Genomic DNA, 20,148 nt, shown 5'->3' on the forward strand with positions numbered 1-20,148 from the left:
CAAACACACAGTAAAGATGAAGCGTCAGCGTTCAGGGCTGAAACAAAGGTAAGGCTCAATGGGAGAAACGACTGGAGGTCACTGGAGTTGGGAGTGTGAGGGAAGTTACCTCACTGAGGAAAAACCACACACATCAGCCATGATTCAGTTTTAGGTCAAGTGTTGCTCCAAGCCCTATTCTTGGGCCACCTGCCACCCAGTTCTGTGCTGGATGGGTCTCACTCTACGGGATGTTCACTGAAGAACTACCCCATTGCAGGATACTGGGGCTACCTTCAACAGGGAGGGAATGTTCTGTCCTTCAGCTGGTCAGTAATTTGTTTAATACCAATCAAGTAATGTGATGAAGTCTTTTGCAGCTAGAAGCAATGCACATAAGCACCCTGGAGGCCGAAACACGAGAAGGAGAGCTGGAAGTCACTAGCAAACACAATTTGACATGGTTAGTGAGGAGCCGGGGCAAGAGGGCTCCTACTACTGCCACAGTTCTAAAAGACAGCAGAGAATACTAAGGCTGCATTTCTCATTTCTCAAGTCTGCAAGGTTTTTGTTATTTTATTTTTTTTTTCTTTAAAGCTTTTCCCTTGGTAAGGAGAAATAAGGTTATGCGGGACAATGAAAAAGAAACGATCCAGAAATTTCTAGCTCATAATGATGCCTCTACTTCCATTAAAATCAGCAGTCACAGAGCTAAAGAATAAAGAGCTACATTTAAACCTTTAAGAAAAAAGATGACAGATTTGCTTTAGGAAAGTCTGCATGCTGTCAGTCATCTCTTCAAATGTACTTGTTCGCAGGGCAAGTGACTTTAATAATATTGACCTTGATGCTTTAATATTTTCTGAAAAATACATAACCTTGCTGACCCTAAACCATGTAGTTTAGGTCTCATAATGAGCTTCAAAGTTCAGTTTACAATTAACTTAAGCTCTTCTCTAAGATGCTTGGCAGTGGATTTCTGCTTACACAAGGTTTTCTTCCTTCTCTGACCATTATGCAGGCAATTAAGAAAAAGTTACATAAAAAGCAATAGCAAGGTCAAAAAAAATCTACTGCAAAGATAACCTGCTTCATAATTTTATATTCTATTAAAAAGACTTCCAGTTACTGCAAGAGTAAAAGGACTATGCTGTCAAATCCAGCTACGTGGTTTCTCAGATGATACATACACCAGCAAAGAAATTAAAGACTATCGTGTTTTAACTGTAAGGTTTTAATGTAATGAAGCTGCAAGAGCTGGCAAAAGGGATAGGGGGAGTAACACCAACTTGTATTCAATGCCAATTTTATTTTAGAAAGCCTTTTCTACTTGAAAGTGGTTCGCAGAACAAATACAGATCTGATAATTTCTAGTATTTTTAATGTGAAGATTTGAGGAAAAGTTCAATATGGAAAATATTTGTCATTTTGGAGATGAAAATAAATCTTAACATCCTTCAGTGGTTATCCCACACATCTGCAGTCTCACTAGACACCATTTACCTACAGATCTACAAGACAACAGCAAATCATAAATACTAAAATGCAAAAAACACACGAGGGAGAAGGCAACAGGAAAGATGAAAGTTTAGAAACAAGCCAGTCAGTGCTTTAATAGCTGTTTTGCATACAAAAATGCTTCTTAGTTTAGTTTCAAAGCCTTAAACAGAACAAAAGCTGCTGCCTGAAGCCACTGTGACACATAATCAAGGGGAGAAAGGTTCAAACTCACCTAAATAACATTTCAAACAAAAAATTTTACCCTCACCTTGAGCCCTCAAATCTCCCGTTCCTCTCATATTCAGTCGGGAGCCTCATTGAAAAGAATGCAGAAGCAAAAGGAAGTGGGAAAGAGAAGACAAATCTTACACTGCAATATACAATATCTGAGTAGTTGCTAAAAGACACTGTAATCATACCAAAGTCGTGTTAAAATACAAAGCAACAAAGATGTAATGAACTTTCTAGATTAGAACAAATTCAGAATATAACATCTTATCAAAGTCTATCGACTGCAGTTTTTAAAAGTCCCTTAGCTATTTTTGACATTGTGTGCTTATATATTTACTTTGCAGAATTCATTACAGTTGAATATCTAAAAGCAGAAAATGTCAAACAAAAATAACAAGTTGCTTAAAATAATCAGGAGTTACTAAATGATATCTTAAGTCATCTGGGAATAAAAATGTGTATTTGAAAAAATATTGTTTACAAACAAGTCCAGACCAAGTGTGTAGGCACACTCATCAAATCTGAAGAACTGAATGTTTGAACAACACCAAACCATACAAAGCAAAAGATCAATATATGTATACATTTTAACTGGTTTAGAGGTAAATCCAAGATCTCCCATGTTGTGCTAGCTATTAATTCTTGCACTGACACATCTTCTATATATATCCAAAGAAAGTTAAGCTTTCTATCCTTCTGCATTGTTTAAAGCTACACTGCTGATTGCTAATATCCCACTGCCCAGCATCAAGGCAGAATTAAGAGGGAAGTCATCATCCTTTACCTTCCCATTACTTCAGTACCATGGCTCCACATCTCAGCATTAATTCTGCCCATAGGAAAGCATAAATAAATATAATAAAACACTTCTGTTCACTGATGTGTAGAATCAAGAATGCGTGACAAAAAGCTTTTTTTTTAATGTACATTATATTAGATTAGATTGCGTGAGGTGTTATAAGGCTTGATTTCCTCATTCTTTTCCTTTTGAGGAGCTGTGGTGAGGAAAGAGGTCTCTGAGATCAGAGGAAAGAGACATCATTCTTGCTCCATGCAGAGTTGTCACAAATGAACACTGCAAGAGTACCACAAGGAGCAAAATGACAGTATTTGCTGTGCAGCACACAGAGGACAAGGAGCTCAAAAATCAATGCTAAAATGTAAGTATAGGTAAGAAAATGCTATGTCACTCATCACACTGTTCACCACAAGAACATCCAGCAAAAACCTTATACAGCAAGGTCCCACACAGCATATGGTAAGACAGGATCTCTGGTAGGAGACTAGTGGACTAATAAAAAGCTGTAACAAGCAAAAATGATAACGAAGATGGCGAGAGCAACTGGCAAGTCCTCGGCCAATTCTAACTCTTCGAAGTGTGTCTTACTGGTAGCTATTTTCATCATCATTTTATATTCAAATGTTGAAATTCAACCTTAAGGGGAGAAAATTCTACTTGTTTCCCTCAGCAACACAGGAGGGCAGCTGACCCCAAGGTAGCAGCCCTTCCAATGCTCTTTAGTAGACTGATTGCAGCCCACACGTATGTCAGATTTCTGAAACTCGCATTGAATTTCAGGCATCAATAGCACTGCTGAACTTGTAGGCAGATTAAGACCAAGTGCTACTCTACTATGGTGAGTATCAGAGAAGGTAGATACAAGTCACAAACTCAAACTTTACAACAATATTCCAACCTTTTCCCATTTCAGTCTTAGAAGGGAGAGAACCTCTATACCAGCAAAACAAACCTACTCCTCCTAGATGTGGGAAAGATCTGGGAGAGGTTCTTTTTACCAAGGAAAGCAAACAAGCATGAAGATACTGCTCAACTGAGAAATTAAAGAGCACTGGAGCTTTTAAAGACACTATTTAAAGAGACTACCATACTCCCAGAAAGTTAAACCTCGTTAAGAGCTGTAAGCATTTAGAGAAAATTTTACTTCCATTTTTTAATTTTTACTTCTAACTTGCCAAAGGTTGTAGGAAATGGGAAGGTAATCAGTATTCCCAACAATGAAGTCCTATTGTTAATGGAACCCGCCCAGAAAAATTTGAGGAAAAATCCCTCTCTAGAAAGTTCTCAGCCCTTTCTAGGCTGAACTGTTCAGGTTCTGAAACACTGTCTCAGAATTGAGAATAACAAAACACACACGCCTTGAAATAACGAACACTACTTCCTTGAAACCTGCTTGGAAATCCTTAAGTCGTTAAGTTTTGCCAGGCCCAAATATCCCACTCATTCAGCACTAGGAATTGTACTCGGTGACTTACTCTCAATTATGAAACACCAAGCTAAGATTGGGAGAGCAGTGCCAATCTCCCTAGGTGCCCCTTCCTTCGTGAGGGAAACCCTTCCAGTTGAGTTCTACAGCACAGTACTCGCTCTTTGGGAACATTAAGTTAACATTAACTGTCCTGCCAGTACTGTTTTGGTAGCTCTGCAATTCACACACGGCCCTTAGGCCTCCTCGCTGCTAAAAAAAATTGCCACTTCTGTGGGAGCCACAAATTGGTGGTTGGTGCTCTTAATCTTCTCCCTTTGCTTGATTTTTACAGAAGCTAACTTTATGTGTCTATATGCTCCTTGGACTTTAGAATGGAACAAATACCTAAAAAATTTAGGCTTTAATTTGTCAAGCAATGCCTACACACAATCTTTTTTTTTTTTTTTTCCACTACACAGTTTGTGAACAGCTTTCTAAAGTAAGGATGTTTCCACATATTTGTCCTGAGTTACACTGTTTTCTGTTCTTTACATCTTTGTACACTCTGTTAAAAATTCAGCTCAACAGAAAGTTATCTAAAGAAATATTGAAAAACAGCAAAGAGGGCAAGACTAAAACAACAGCAATTTATGGAAACGGAGAATAGATGCTACATTCAAATTCAGAATACAGAAAGTAGTTTTTGCTGTCAGAAAAGAAGTTAGTTTTCCATGATACACGGACTTGCAAGCACAGTGCATGGTATAAGATATATACACACATACATATACAAATATATATACACACACATATATATAGCACTTCCATGTACCAGTTACAATATTAGAGGTAATAAAAAAATAATAAAATGACTACATCTACTGTTGTTCAGAAGGGTGGAACTAGATGATCTTTAAGAACCTTTCCAACCTGTTTACACAGCTTGACAATGACAGGGACAAGGGGGAATGGTTTCAAACTAAGATGGGAGATTTTGGTTAGACGTTGGGAAGAAGCTTTCCACTCAGAGGGTGGTGATGCACTGGAACAGGTTGCCCAGAGAGGCTGTGCATGCCCCATCCCTGGAGGCATTCAGGGCAAGGCTGGATATGGCTCTGGGCAGCCTGCTCTAGTTATTGGCGACTCTGCCCATGGCAAGGGGGCTGAAACTAAATGATCTTCGAGGTCCTTTTCAACCCAGGCCGTTCTATGACTCTATACATGTGGGTTACAGTAGTTCTTCCTGTTCCAAAGAAAGTGAGTTTAGGTTAAGACTCACAGCATATGAAGTGAGAAGAAACTGCCAAATATATAACATTTAGAACTTAATTCTGTACCTACATACAGCATCAGGTGCTAAGGAATACGATGCACATGTAAAACAACTTAAAAAGCACAGTCTAGCCATGTGTAGGTGGTGTAAGACTCAGCAAATCTTTTATTCAAAAGACATTCAATGAAAGCTGCAGCAGTTACTTCCACTACAGCCTACAATTCCTGGCCAGCAGTCATAGGAACTTTTTAATAATATAATTAAAGTTACTTTTTTAAAGTCTCAAAGAAGACTGGCCTTCTAGCTTCAATCTGAACTTCAACTGGCATTTTTCATTTTTCTTCAGAGCTACTGAATACCCAGCTTACACGCATTCAGTTGTGGAGGTTACGCAGACCACAATCTTTTGTTTAAAAATGAATGTGACTACAGAGACAAAAGCTCCTTTTATAAAGCGGTATGTGCTCCATCGCTTGTTACGTGTGGTGAGTGAGAACTATTGCCTCTGCTTAGTCTCATCTGTATACCGTGCTGGATGGCTCCTTTATTGTAGCTACCAGTCCGTGCATGTTCCTTTTCTCAAGAAAGCTGTGACAATGTTAGCCAATCCAATCAGCATCAGTTCTAAACACAGTCATGTTTGGAAGTGCCCTGATAATTATTAAAGCGGAATGGAATTTATCTGTTTAGTCAGGAATAGTACCTTTTAGATTATGTACAGAGTAAGCCCACCTTTAAGTAGCTGTTAAAGTAGCTGAGGTGTCCCTCTTGTAAGCACTTCCTTGAAATGGTCTGACTAATTTCAAATTACAGTAACACGCACAGCCTCGTAGTTTGAAAGTTCGAACATGACATTTTTGGCACTACCTATATTTCTGACTGACAACACTGAATAGCACAAGATTCTACTGGAAAATTTGTAAGGGGATCAAAATCATATGACCAACTTTAGCAACTTGTAATGGATTTAAAATAACAGAGACTTCCCAAATCGTAAGGCTAAATTCAATCCTTTGGACTGAAACGTGAGTAGCGCTTTTCAGCTTTTTAGTTAAAAAATAAATCAGTGTAGATGTTATAGTTTATTTGTAACTCAAGTACGCTGTTTGCAGTTCAGCTGCAACTCACTTCAGCTAAGGCATCCCATTTTAAAATAAACACGCAAACATTCCACCTTCACTCAGTCTTCCACACGAAACAAGCTGCTAGATTCTCACAGCCACATTCAGTTAGCTTTCTCCTGTATCAGCTAGACAACACATCACAATGACTTTTTTATTTAAATACCACAGAACAGAGAATTTGAATTTACTATCACTTACCTTTATTTGCTTGTAACCTTACATTTTGTTCATACTTTTATCATTGTTATCAAACACCTCATTTTTCAAACATAAGCATGCTAAAGTGTATTAGTACATGGAACAGAATTAACTTTGGTGCTACCAACTCTATCAAAGAAAGAAGAATTCACAAGGCATGCTTAGCATCTTGTTATTCAGGTGCTGCAGACTCTTAGATATCATCACGAGTTAATGGATCGATCGATGCTTTCCTCTCAAGAAAGACAGTATTTAGTTCTCAGCAGAAAGTTTAGTTGTCAGAAAACCAAGGCTAGAAAGCCAAATCTGTTGTTAATTGCAGTAGCCACTTTTTTTAAATATAAATAAATCCTACCTTTTGATAAACCTGAATGACATGTTTCTAAAAGAAATTAAGCCAAAATAATAATTAACAAAGTTTCGTACAAAGTAAACTGAATAAATCCATTTAGAGTGAAACATGCAAAAGACTTCATTTAAATGCACAATGAAATTACACTTCAATACATTCTGAGATTAGGCACATGACTTGAGGTCTGACAAACTTTTTTTTTTAAAGCATTAATATTTCCAAACTTATTTTTTTTCCTGGGAAATACACTGCCAGCAGTTATTATGAGTTGCTATAGCAGTTACGAGCATATACACTGGTTTCAAAACACCTGAAAACCAAAAAAATGCAAGGTCACATAAAAAGATGTTTTTATTTAAAAGGAGTTTAAATAGAAAGCAAAGACTAACTCCAACTATTAGCAGACCTTGAATACCTTCAGAGTTAGGCTTCCTCCTTCCTTCCTAACACTATCAACCACATATTGTGCTACAAACTGCCTCAAATATTTGGCTTAGTGACAAAATCTATTGCCTAGACCAGGACATAAGCAGTTAATTATCAAACAGAAGAAACAAGAATAAATAGACTGAAGTGTGCCATTTCATTTCTACTTAAAGAGAAGAAACATAACCATGTTCTTTGATGGCACTGTCCACTTCCTAGGAGTTTCTAACAGAGCATCAATGGCAAGAGGTCCTCCAAGTGCACTGTAACCATCTGAAGCAGGGCTATTGTGTTAAAAATGCTTGTTAATTAATCAAGTCCAGACAGAATTTCAACTATTGTGTAAAGCATCTGGGGAAGAACTTCTTAAAGCAAACCACACTGCATTGCAGAAGCTGAAAATTGGAGGTAATGATAGAAGTTGGACTGCTGTCTAAAGAAGTGAGTGTCACACTGAATGAAAAATAGTACATTCCAGTGGCACGAGTAAAAAGCCTTACATGTTCACAGCGTGAATGTCCACATTCAGAATGTCAGAATGGAAAAATCAAGAGTTTAACAAACAAAACTACAGAAGGATGCGCCAAAAAGATGTGTCTGATTTAAGACCACATTTGACAAAAAGCAGACGACTTTATATTAAAAAAGTAAACATCAAGTTCATCTTTAAAGATGAACTTTCTGTCTAAAGACAAAAAAGAAAGGAACTCCCCACAGCACAGTTTCCCAGAGAAGCTGAGAGTGCTGGACAGGGTAAAACATTTGCCAAAAGGCAAGGCTGTTCTGTTCAATTTTTTCACAGAATTTTTAATAATATTAATTTTTAATATATCTATAATATATAATATTATATACAGTATAAAAATTATATATATATATATACACGTATAATTTATTTATTTTTAATAAAGGAAATTCATTCCCTAAATTAAAATCAGTTGGCTGTGAAAAACTGGAGCAAGGCTTAACATTATTTTGGAACAATGGGAAACTATGAAGAGGATGGTGGGGAGAAGGCATGGACAGTCCCAGAACATACAGGAGGGAAATGGCTTGATGCCAGTGTCATAAGCCTAAAATAAAAGCAAGCGTGCCAAGATTAGAATGGTGTGTTCTAAAAAAATGTCATGAGATGAGGAGGGTACAAAAGCATTCAGATTATCTTAAAAGTAAAGAAATTCTCACTTCTGCAAACACATGTTGTGTGTAGATGAAAGTAGGTGACATACACACCCATAGGTTTTAAATACTTAAGGAAAATGCATGATATTTTCTCCCCTCCTACTCCAGTTCCAGCATTGAAATCAGTTCCCATGAATCCTACACACATTTGAAACAAGGACTCCAATTAGAACAAAAACAGTCAGTAGAGGAACAAGCACCTGCTTAAGCCAGGCTTTGGCTACACCAGCACATCTTCACACCAACACCAGAATCTACACAAGCTATGTGTTGATACAGGATTAAATCTTTCAGGCCTGACCAGACCTCTCCTAGACTCAAACTGTATTACTGCCATTACTTTAGGACGACCTGTGCTCACACTGCTGCCAAAATAAACTGTTCTCTTCTGCGTCTACGCTTTCTCCTGCGATATTTCTGTCTGCGTGGAAACAGCCAAAGGGACTGAAACACCCTGAGCTCCTGACACTGCTTTAAATACCTGGACAGCCTTCTACTGAGAGATTGCGCACAGTGAGCAGCATCAGTTTTTATTCCCAGTTGATTTGATTGCTAAAAACCAAATGGCTTTCTGTACTGAAAAGAACTATGGAAAAATAAACCACCATCAGATACATTTGAAGTTGCAGGTGCAGTTAAATTATTGACCGGCAACTATGGACAAAGGAACAAACTAGTAGATGTTTCTACTCTCTGACAAGAAAACATTCCCGCGTGGCACTGCCATTTAAAAAGACTTACCTTCTGGTGAGTTTCGAAGTCAGTTTGCTGAACAGATTGGTGGAACCCCTGGTTCGAGTCTGAGAGAGCGGCGTTGCCTCGTGGGACAGGCTGGGGGAGGCCGGGGGCCCGTTGTAGGTAGCAGTACGCCGCTCACGGAGCTGGCCGTGGAAGGTGCTCCGACTGGCTGTTCCTCTGGGGAAACGAATACGGTCAGGTGTGGTTGCACTGCTTATGCTGTGAGTTGAAGCGACAGGCGTTCTTTGATCAGGAATAGTGCTGGAGCAGAAAACAAACAAAAAAGCACGCTAGGACTTCTCACGGAAGCACGACGTTCTTTTGCAGGAAACACAAAACACTCAGTTCTACAGTAAAGCATAAGCAGACACTTCTCTATAGGCCGGGGTTGGAAATATCAGCACTATTACAGCACTGTATGGAATCAAAATTCATAAGTTAGGATTAAAAGGCTGCTGAAACAGAAACCTACGTAGGCAGGAAAATACAACGCAAGTAACCTGGAGAAGACCAGATAAACTAGGCATTCAGTGTCTCACTGAGAAGACCGATAAAAGAATAGATGAGTGAAGTTTCCTTCCCGGAAAAAGAAGCAATAGATAACTTTGGTATCGCTCCCTTCGTATTCTGTACATCTTTGAAAAACTCACTAATTTTCAAACATCCTACAGGAAATTCTCTACAAGCAAAGAGCTCCAAGCAGTGAAGTCCTTCAGAGTACAGATTACAGTCTCCCACAGACTTTGACAATAGGGAATGTCCAATACTCCTAACGTTAAAAAAAAATTATTGCAGGATTATGTCACAGACAGCCTGACACACCACAAGACAAATGTAAACAAGACTAAAAATAAGGAAACACACATCTTGTGGGCAATATAATACTAGAACAGTCTAGGACTAAAATTCCACAGCACAAAGTTAAGAAGCAGTGGGTATAAGTTAGTTTCACAACGATTTCAGGTTCTTACATAGGCCTGAAGTTATCTGCGCCATTGTCTATTGGAGGCAACATCATCTTCGTGTGCACAGAGGCTGACATGGACATCGACTTCTGATGTCGCAGCCGAACACTGGAGAAGGATGTAGTACAAACTGAAGCAGGGCTAGCTGCGTAAGCGAACATTTCTGTCAGGCTGTGAGGGGGTTTGGGTTCAGGCAGAGGCAGAAAGAAGAGCATGATGGACCAACAACAAACTACTGCATAGAAAAAAAAAGCAAACTTTTCCTTCTATTAACCAATTTGTGAAAAGAACATGAACTCTAATGGCCCTCTTCTATGTAAACAACAGTAACCGTCCTATGCTCCTCTTAAATCACATCCTTATATACAGAGCACTTGATTTCACTATTAAGTAATAGTTCTTACCAGTAGCATTAGCTAGTTGTGACACCCTCCCACACTGCAGTGAAATCTTGTTTCCAGAAATTATCCACATTTAGAGAAATCAATGAGAGTTGGACAAACGTTCAAATCTTGATCTACAACTAATAACTGAGGGAATTTCATGGGCAAAAGAGAAACAGTATCATTGACATTTAACAAGTCCACAGAGGTCCAAACAGAAAAGCTACTATTAGTTATCCTGTACCTATAGGAAGAAATGAATAATGCTTGGTGTCCTCTGAAAGAAAAGGTGTGACTACTAGAGACCACCTCACACTGCCTGTTGATGAGCCCCAAGTACTTCAAGTGACCACGCAGGATTTGAAGGAAAGACTATAGGGCTGGCCAGTAACCTGTCAGCCATACAGTATGTTGAAATATAAAGATTTAATATTTCCTTGGGCCAAAACATTCTTTTCAGCCTTCCTATTACCTAGAAATGATGGGAATGGGAGAAATCAGAGAGGCACATTATATACTGGACCTTTAGGGCTACAGCACTGTATATCATACAGCTTAAATTTGCTTTTGGAAGAAGTCAATTGTAATTCTAAGATGAAGTTGGAAGTTAAGAAATCAGTAATTACCAGTGACAGCTTCATGACACTGCATGTTCATTCCCAAGTAACTTCACTGCTATACATACACACTGAGATTCACGTACTGTTATCTAACTCTGGTATGCCCGGCTTCAGTGAGGAGAATGCTAAGTTCATCTACAAGTTATCAGATTACACATTTCTTGGGCTTAGCTCTCGAAGTACTACTGGAAAATACCTCAGAATTCATACATCAGAACTCCTTGCTAAAACAGCAAAATTTATTCTGATTTTTTGAGTCTGGAAAACTTAAAACACAAGAGGAGCTTCACCTGAGTCATGCACGCATCTCTTCATACTGCTGAATCCTGCAAGATGCCAACTACAGTCTGCTAAAATCAATCTTGCAAAACATCCAGCTTTTACATTATACCAGGATATTAAGAAATTCTGAGCAAATGTGCATTCATCCCAAAAACAATACACAAAATTCAAGTAATCCCCAAATATGTGGTCACTAAGCACTCAAGCACTGCACCATTCTAGCTACTCTCCTCCTGGTCCGTTGTAAACGATAAAGGAGAAAGAATCTAGTTTTGCAACAAGAGACTCGGGTTTTAATTAGCCTTACAGTTTTAGTCATCTGCTTCCAAAAATGTGGTAACTAAAGGTATCAATATGGTACCAGAGCACCTACTAAATCATGAGAGTTCTTCATCTGTAGCTATGTTGGAAATCAACTTCCCTGGATTACCAGCCTGGGAACATAGAAATAGCAAGCTAAAATTCATCAATTAGTGCCAAGGCTTATTAAAATCTGAGGCTGTTGTAAATCATTTGTGTTACAAATGATTTAAAGCAATTGTCTATCATTATGAAGAGCATTTCATGAGTCCCCAAGTGCATTAATTAATGCTTAGGCTTTGGAGGAGAGCCAGAGTCATCTCCATCAGAATGCCTCTGTCAGCCACACAATGTGTGGAAGCAGGGATGTGAGATTTGAAAACTCTTTTCCATCAATCTGGTGTGGGGTCTTCAAGACTGCTTTCCTGAACATGAAATCCAGTAACTATTGATTCTTGAAAGCTTCCATGCTTTCAAAAGCAGTGCCTTCTAAGATTTCAATATATAAGATAAAAAAAGAACAGCTAACACTATTATTTTCTCTATAGAAAGAATAGATAATTTATATCTGTGCATTTTGCCTTTTAAAGCAAGTCTCCCAAGTTTTCACCAGGTCACAGTCAGTATCTGACTAGCTACAGAAAATCCATAATCCAATCTGTAACAAATCATTTAAAGTAACTACTCCTGCCTGGAATCCACAAACAGGCATTTCAAAAGCACAAAAAGGGGGAAGTTTCTTTTTTTTCTTTTTTTTTCTTTTTTTTTTTTTTTTTAAGAAAACCACACTTTTTTCTTTTTTTTTTCTTTACCAAGTTTAGGTTCTACTTCAGAACTTGCTTCAGAGGGAAAAAAACATTACAAGTTTCTAAAGTTACTTTTTACCAAGTTGACAGAACAATAACATTAGAGATATTACAAACACACACCTGAAGAAAGGCAGAATTCATTCTGAAGAGCCAGTTTCATCAAAACCATGTTTGTTTAACCTGCACTAAAGGTCTGCATTTCATGCCACCAGCCAAGCCTTTGCTCAGTTAAAGCAACACAACAGATTTAGTTCGGTAAGTCTCCACAAAAACTCAGAAACTGTGTTAAAATTAAATGTGCAGTTTAACACTGAAGCATTTCAGACAACGAGAAGTCTCTGGTTCTGAAACAGTTAGCAGTTCACTCTCATCCTCTCATCCTGTTCAACCCTATATAAAGAGTCAAGAAGGTAGTAAGCAAAAATACCCCAACAGTCAAAATAGAAATGCTTGGACACACCAGGTGATCCAAACGGAGGTAAAGTTTGCAGGAGAAGCAAATTATGTTTTTAAACTGTGTACTGTATTGTACTGGCAGTAAAAGGTAAGTTACATAAGGATGAACAAGTATGAAAACAAAACAGAATTAAAACAGATGTCAAATGCACAGCGTCAACTCTGAACTTAAAACCATTACATGACAAATTAGAAAGAATTTGCTGAGAAAGTCAAAGCTGGGGGAAAAAAAGCATCTCCAATAGACAACTCCTTAAGAGTAAGAAGTCACTCTTACATTAAGAGGATACCTCAGTTTCAAGCATTTCTGGTAAATAACAGCTCCTACGGATTATAATAAAGACTTTTTTTCAACAAGATACTGTAAGGATAGCAGTTTAGAGATGAATAAAAGCATCATTAACAAACCAAGAAATCAAGTAGTCAAATCCAACCAAAACTTCGCTAGAGAGAAAGATTTATTTTCAAAGGGAGCTGGGAAAGGAAAAAAAAACTATTAACATATCAGATGAAATGAAGGATGGTGAACTTCAGTCTAAACAAACTTGCTAAAGTTACCAAGGACTAACAGATGAGACAGACACACTAAGAGACAGTACCAAACAGCTGTGCTGTACTTCACAAGACAGGTGACTGTAGGCCCAGCTGGCCAGCTAGACTTTTGTCTCTCTTCAAACTTACACTTGACTTTTTCCTTATCACTTTCATTCACAGAAAGCTAGGAGAAGGGGATAAGGTCAAAGTCACGTTCTTTACCCTGGGCTACATGGGTCAAACATGGGACAGACAGATTCTCTGTTCAATATCACAACTTCACCACTCTTCCTAATAGGCTTTCAAATGGAAAGGGAAAAATTCTGTGCAAAAATTGCAAATCTTTCACCTACTTCAACATGTGCTAAAAGAAAAAAATGTTTTTCCTATATTTTATTACGTATCCTAAAATCGGAAAGGGGTATGGAAAGCTGAGAAGAGTAGGGGAGAAGGTATACACTCACTCCAAGCTTCAGCACTTCTGTTGATTACTAGCAATTTCAGTGCTCCCCTCTGCAACAGTCAACTACTAAATTGTTACCACCATTCAAGAATAGCAGAATTCCATTAAGAACAGTTGGCTGGAACATAAAAACACTTCCACCAGCCAGGAAATTTGGTAGTATTCTTCACAAGCGTTACTCTATAGTTTCTGTTCACAGTTACTTATTTTCTCCAAAGTCCTTGGTACATAGGAAAGGACAGCAGCAGGTGTGGCTGTGAGTTAGGTGACTCTAATTCCACTGCATACTCCAAGTTAGGCTTCCTGTAAAGTAACAGTAAACCTGTCCTTTTCCTGACTGTTTTCACTCAGAGAATGGATATGCTGGGGTCTCCCTTTTTTGAAGAAGAATTCTGTAAATACTGAGAAGAAATTAGACTTCAAGGATATCTGTACTGAACATTACCAGTCCAAGACAACGGCCTGTCAATGTTTTCATCTTTGCATAGATAAAATTGATCATCTCCCTGAAACTTTACAGAAGAAAAAGATATTCCAAATGATCACACCTGCAAGTATAGTTTAGAATGAAACGTAAAAACAGAATGGTCCAAGAGAGATTTACTTTTATAGTTTGTGAGTAAATAAGCCTCTTCTGCAAGCTGATGCTGTCTGACCACAGGAGTTAACCAACAATTCAAGATGAAAGCTGTACAAATATGAAATGCAGACATTACAATCTTTACATTCTGTGTATAAAAACTATAAGCATTAAGCATAAGGAAAAAACACTTAACACAGGTGTACACAACCAAAGATCTGTACTCACCTTTCTTTAAGGACTACTTTACAGTATTACTGATTTTTTAAATTAGGCATTACATTTTTGGGGGGAAATGTGAAGACAAGGGACGCACACCATAGGAAGACATTTCATATACCTGTTCTCCTTGCCATTTTGTATCACTGAATGCCTATCAGCAGTGGTTCTTTCACTACAAACATATGTGTTGCGCCGTGTCATTGCTCCAGGGGCAGTATTATTCTACAATTAAAGAAAACAGGCTTGTTACTCCCCACAAAAAGGCTTTTTTGGGATTAAGGCTACATATAGTTGAAGGCTGTTTTATGTAATGCTATTTCTACACAGTTACAACACAATAATTCAGTAAGTTAACTAGTTAATATACAAACATATCCAAGTCTTTTTAAAAAATAATGCAATTAAAAAAAACCACAACAGTTGCTAAATTTCACACTGATGGCTCAAAATCAATATAGAGTTTAAATTACCATTGTTCTGAAATACAAACTTTCAGCATGTATATAATTCATCTATTGGAAAGCATACCGCATTATAGCCTATTTTTGAGATACTTTACCACTTGAAGAATGTGCAATTTCACTTAAAGTTAAAAATCACATCCTTAGAAACAGGAAAAGCAAAGACTTAAGAAACAGGCATGGAAAAATTCAGTGGAAAGGTAAACATGGACTTTCAAATATTAAAATACTATAGAACACTAGACAAGTTTTGAAAAACAGGAAAAAGTAAGTCAAATTAAAAAGACAAACCACTGAGAATTTTAGTAAGACATTTAAAAAATATATACATATAAATACAAGCATAATACATTGAGGACAAGAGAACCAGGGGAACTTAAGCTACAGACCTTATTTTAGAGGGGAGAAAAGAAATAGAATTACTTTGCCTCTGTCTTTACAGAGAAAGAGGGTGGAGATATGCCCAAGTTGGCGGTCAATTTTCCAGGAACGACTGAGAAGCTAGGTAATTCACAGATAACAGAATTATAAGATGTTAGATGCAATTACTTCAGGAAAAACATGGTGGTCCAGAAAACATGCACCCCAGGTTGTAGAGGAAGTACAAGCTGGCAAGCCTTAAAAGTTTTTCCCCACCCCAAGAACAGAACAGAACACAAACTGCATACGGTTGGAAAATGGAAAAAAATCCCTTAAAATTTTTCTTTAAAGAAAAGGATCACGGGGTAAAGCAGGAAGCAAAATACACTATTAACTTTAAATATCACTGCTGGGGAATATCTTGGAGGCTAGCTTAAGGGAATGACTGGTCAGCACCTGGATAAGCACATGTTGAGTAAGGATGGCCACCAAGAGTCAGGCAGGGGACTTCATGCTCAACTAACCTTTTGGAGCTCTTTGAAGAATTACAGCTATGATAGGCAAGGGAAATTCAGCGGATTTTTAAAATAGCATCAGGAAAACATGTCATGAACTGGTCACAGTAGAGCATCACGGGAAGAAGGGTGAATAAAGAAACTAAGGAAAAGGTAGTTCGAGCACAAAAGGAGAACAGCCAAACCTTTTTTTGCTTCCAAACCTGAAATAAAACTGTTAAGTAGAACATACTCAACAACAACAAGCAAATGCTCCTCCAGTGCCTTCTTCTACACAAACAGCTTTTGCTGCTTTAAGGCAAAAATACCAGCTCACACAGTCAGTGACTCTCAATTCCTGAGCTGCAGATTTAACAATGAAGTCATCTTGTCTTTTTAAAAGACATGTGACTTGTTATACATCTCTGTGTGAATGTACAAATAAAAATGGAGGAGCAAACCATGCAATCACCTGGCATGAAATGTACTAAGAAGATAAAAAGTATTTTAGATGAGAAGAACTAGTAGTAAAGTCATGAAACATATGCAGTTGTCTCCCGGGTTCTGAGGTGCTCTTCACCAGGTATTCCTTACGGATAGGCACACACCAATCATCTGAAGTCCTCCTCCTCCTGTTGGTTCTTTCCTTTTATGTTATTCCTTACGTGTCCCTCACCCATTAATTAATTATTTTTTTTGGGGTAAAATATTGATTCTTAGATTTCGTACAGTCACAAATGTGGGAAGAAACTCTGCCCTTCTTCATTAAACTAGCTCGCAATGAATGTAGTACATCTAACATGAAGTTCTGTTTGTATGCTCACAAGGAAACAATGTGCAAGTCACTCTGTGTGGTCCCCACAAAGCAATGGTACATTCAATTACTACACATTAATATTTGCATATTGTTGTTTCTGCATTCCTGAGGATATTAAGAGAAAGCACCTATAATAGCTCGTGTTATCTGGTGGGAACTGTGCACAGTAATGGATAGCTTCCTTCTGTCTACCTGCCCCCTTAGAACATTTGTTCCCTTGAGAAGACATCACCAGACATTTTAACATGGCACAGCCACAAAACTCATCAGTACTGGATCAAACCTTAAGGAAATGCAGAGTGGGCATTTTAAGTTTTGGTCTTCATCACTGCAATGAGAGGAATTTAAAAAAAAGCACTCATATCACAAAGGCCCTGATAGGAAATTGAAGCACTTTGAGCTTTCACATTTCAGTTTCACCAAGAATGCAGCCTCGTGTCCAGGCTGCCATTACCCTTTTTGGTGTACAGCCTTTCACAATTTGATTTTGGGAGATATTCAGCTATGATTTTTTTTTGTTCAGTTAGTCTGTATATTACTGTTCTCTGGATTAACTAAATTGCACAGGTGCGTGGTACAAAACATCTGAAATTAGCAACAACAGCATCACACTCTGATGGAATGATGAGACAGAACTGAGGTAAGTTCATCCTTGTGGCATTGGGTGCCTTCTTTTCAGGTGATGCAAAGTGCATTTTGAGACTTCTGAGCATATACACAAGGTCCCATTCACAGTATAAAGGATGCATTGGTGGTACAGAGTCCTCCTCTCTTCACACGGTAAGCTCTGTGCCCACTGTTTAGGCAGGTAATTTTCACATTAGGAGACAGCAAGGCGAGGACTGATGGAAAATATTCAAAGAATCAGCTTCTGGCTAACAACAATGAACTAATCTATTCACCAATCTGTTTTGGTGGTGGTTTTCCTAAACACACCATCCACTCTCTCCTTCCACTTTCCTAAAAGCTATACCAAGGGTTCCAGGGCAGCCTTACGAGGAAAAACCCAAAGGTGTGAGTAATAAACAAGGAATTATTAGCTGCTGCTAACTACGCATCCTTTGTAGCAGGTCTTTGTTATTAATCTGGTATTTCTCTAATGAGCCTGAAGCTCACTGATGCACACTTCCTCAGTCTGCAGAACTATCAAATTTGCAAGAGTTCCATGCTTTTTAACTTTAGAAGCAGAGCGTGGAATCCTACCTCCAACATTAGACTTGGTTATTTTCTCTATGAGAGTACTCTTTTCCTTAAGTGGATACTTGTAAGGTCTGTTATTAAATGAGAAGCACACAACTGGCTAATGGTCTCAATTCAAAAACAACATGAGTCTCCACTGAAGACTGCTCTACTACTTCTGCTGTGAAAGCAGTAATTATTTTTAAGGACATTATTTTTCTGTCTCTTCAGTAATTTTCTCATCATATTACTGATTTTAGGACCTAAATGCTTGGTAAGAACAAACTCTTTCTACCTCAAATGTCTTTTTTTTTTTTAAACTTCAAGACAATACAGTAGCTCTAACATCCTTTCCACTCATCTGCCCCCTCTTCTTTCAGATGCATATCAATACCACAAGAAATAATCAGCTCCTAGAACTGTAAAAAAAGTCAGTGCTCCTCCCTCTCTATCCTCAACTGCCAGAAAGCAGAAGATTGAGCTCTAGTAGGAAAAAAAAGAATTTTGCAGTCTGACACAAAGCAATATACAGAGTCAATTTCAAACACTGTCATCACAAGTCAGGTTACATGTCTGTTTGCTCATAAAGGATCAGAGTTATGCACTAAGTCAGAAGAGGTAACATCACTGTGAGCTCGTTTAGCTGCCACTGCAGTAGAATGAAATTGGGAATTTGGGAGAGGTACAGAAGAGCAGATCAAAATACTTAAGATGTTGGGTGTAAAATAAAATATATACACTAAACGTGACAGAACTCAAGAACTGTTACATGAAAAGATTTCCAATTTTGCCTCATAGGGAGGCACCAGAGCATAAAAAATAAAGCCAAAGTTGTCAAATGATTTTCCAAAAGATTTTTCCTTTTTTCTGTCTATTGCTTGCCCAGCAAATTCATTAGTTACGCATCTTTATTTCTTGCTGTTTTAGGGGACGGAGGAAAGCCCACATGGCAGACAAAGACAGACACTACGCTTTTAAGCACACGTCAAAATAGACCTCTGAAGACCTTTTAGGGCTGCACGATCTGAAAATCCCACTATACATAACACTATGCCTTGGAACAGCCTGTTTGGGAACAAAGTTGACCTGGCTCCTTCAACGTATGAAACTATAAAATACAGAAATATAAATGGATTTCATTATTCTTCTGTACAAAAGACCACAGAAGAATAGCTGGGGATATAAGAAGTTTCATTTCATTTCATACTAAGTTTCAGGAAGTGACCTTAAATTTATTTCCTTCCCTTTTCACTAACAGCTATTAGTGCTAATTACTAATACCTACTAACTACTTCAGGAACGTTATCTGTTATAACTTAAACAGCTGACAGATGCAGAGAAGAAAAAAACATGAATATGAGATACCTACATTTACTCTACATAAGAAGCAAAATCAACATCATTGATAAATTGCTAGATTAGTACTCAGTCTCAAAAACATTTCGTGGTTTTGATAAATAAGTACTTCTACTTACACTAGGGACAGCTGAACTTTTCTTACGTTCAGGAATATCAGCCTTATTTGGATTGCTGGCATTTCCAAGCATTGGACTAGCTGGTGCAATTCCTCTTCCTGCAACAGCACTACTGCTAGATTTTCTTGATTGAATTCCTTCCTCTTTTAGGTCACTGTCTGTAGTACTAGTTTGGCTTCTTTTGGGATATGCCACTACTGGGGGAATGGATGGTCCAGCTTAAAAAGCAAACAGAAGAAACAGAAAAATTATTTTTCTTCTCAGAAGTACAGTTGCCATTTTCCCCTACAGTGGAAATGCATTCACACTCACAAAAACTGTAATAATGAACACTGAGAGTCAGAGATGCAAGGTCATTCTTTAATTATTAAAATATGCATGTTTTAGAAGACAAAATTTTGAGAGAGAAATAAACTTTTACTTCTTGAACACTTTTAACTTCATACTGGCTTTTTCCTCTCTGGAGGAGAATATAAAGAAAGCTTCCCAGCCCCCTCTATTTTATTTTATTTTTTTTTAATAAATCTGGCAAATTTGA

General features: G+C 37.9%; 2 protein-coding genes across 11 annotated transcripts in view; one reads left to right on the forward strand and one right to left on the reverse strand.

Moving 5' to 3' along the window:
* XRCC3 (X-ray repair cross complementing 3) overlaps positions 1 to 20,148 on the forward strand; it is a 421,446-nt gene that overhangs the window by 167,412 nt on the left and 233,886 nt on the right. The gene's annotated exons all lie outside the window — the stretch shown is intronic.
* Positions 1 to 20,148, reverse strand: part of MARK3 (microtubule affinity regulating kinase 3) — a 65,630-nt gene that overhangs the window by 1,216 nt on the left and 44,266 nt on the right. The window contains exons 13-18 of one of the 10 annotated variants that reach the window (XM_065750024.1): positions 19,611 to 19,828; positions 14,943 to 15,046; positions 10,182 to 10,346; positions 9,214 to 9,387; positions 6,868 to 6,894; positions 1,748 to 1,792 (exon numbers count right to left, since the gene is read on the reverse strand). In XM_065750024.1, the coding sequence (XP_065606096.1) occupies positions 1,748 to 1,792; positions 6,868 to 6,894; positions 9,214 to 9,387; positions 10,182 to 10,346; positions 14,943 to 15,046; positions 19,611 to 19,828 (733 nt within the window). Of the gene's footprint in view, positions 1 to 1,747; positions 1,793 to 6,867; positions 6,895 to 6,917; positions 7,175 to 9,213; positions 9,472 to 10,181; positions 10,347 to 14,942; positions 15,047 to 19,610; positions 19,829 to 20,148 lie in introns of those variants that run through there. The other 9 variants (XM_065749989.1, XM_065750006.1, XM_065749998.1 and 6 more) reach the window with 9 other exon arrangements.

Source organism: Cyrtonyx montezumae, unplaced genomic scaffold, assembly GCF_038088225.1.
Source record: "Cyrtonyx montezumae isolate F1298 unplaced genomic scaffold, pur_monq_1.0 scaffold_10, whole genome shotgun sequence".
Taxonomy (NCBI): Eukaryota; Metazoa; Chordata; class Aves; order Galliformes; family Odontophoridae; genus Cyrtonyx; species Cyrtonyx montezumae.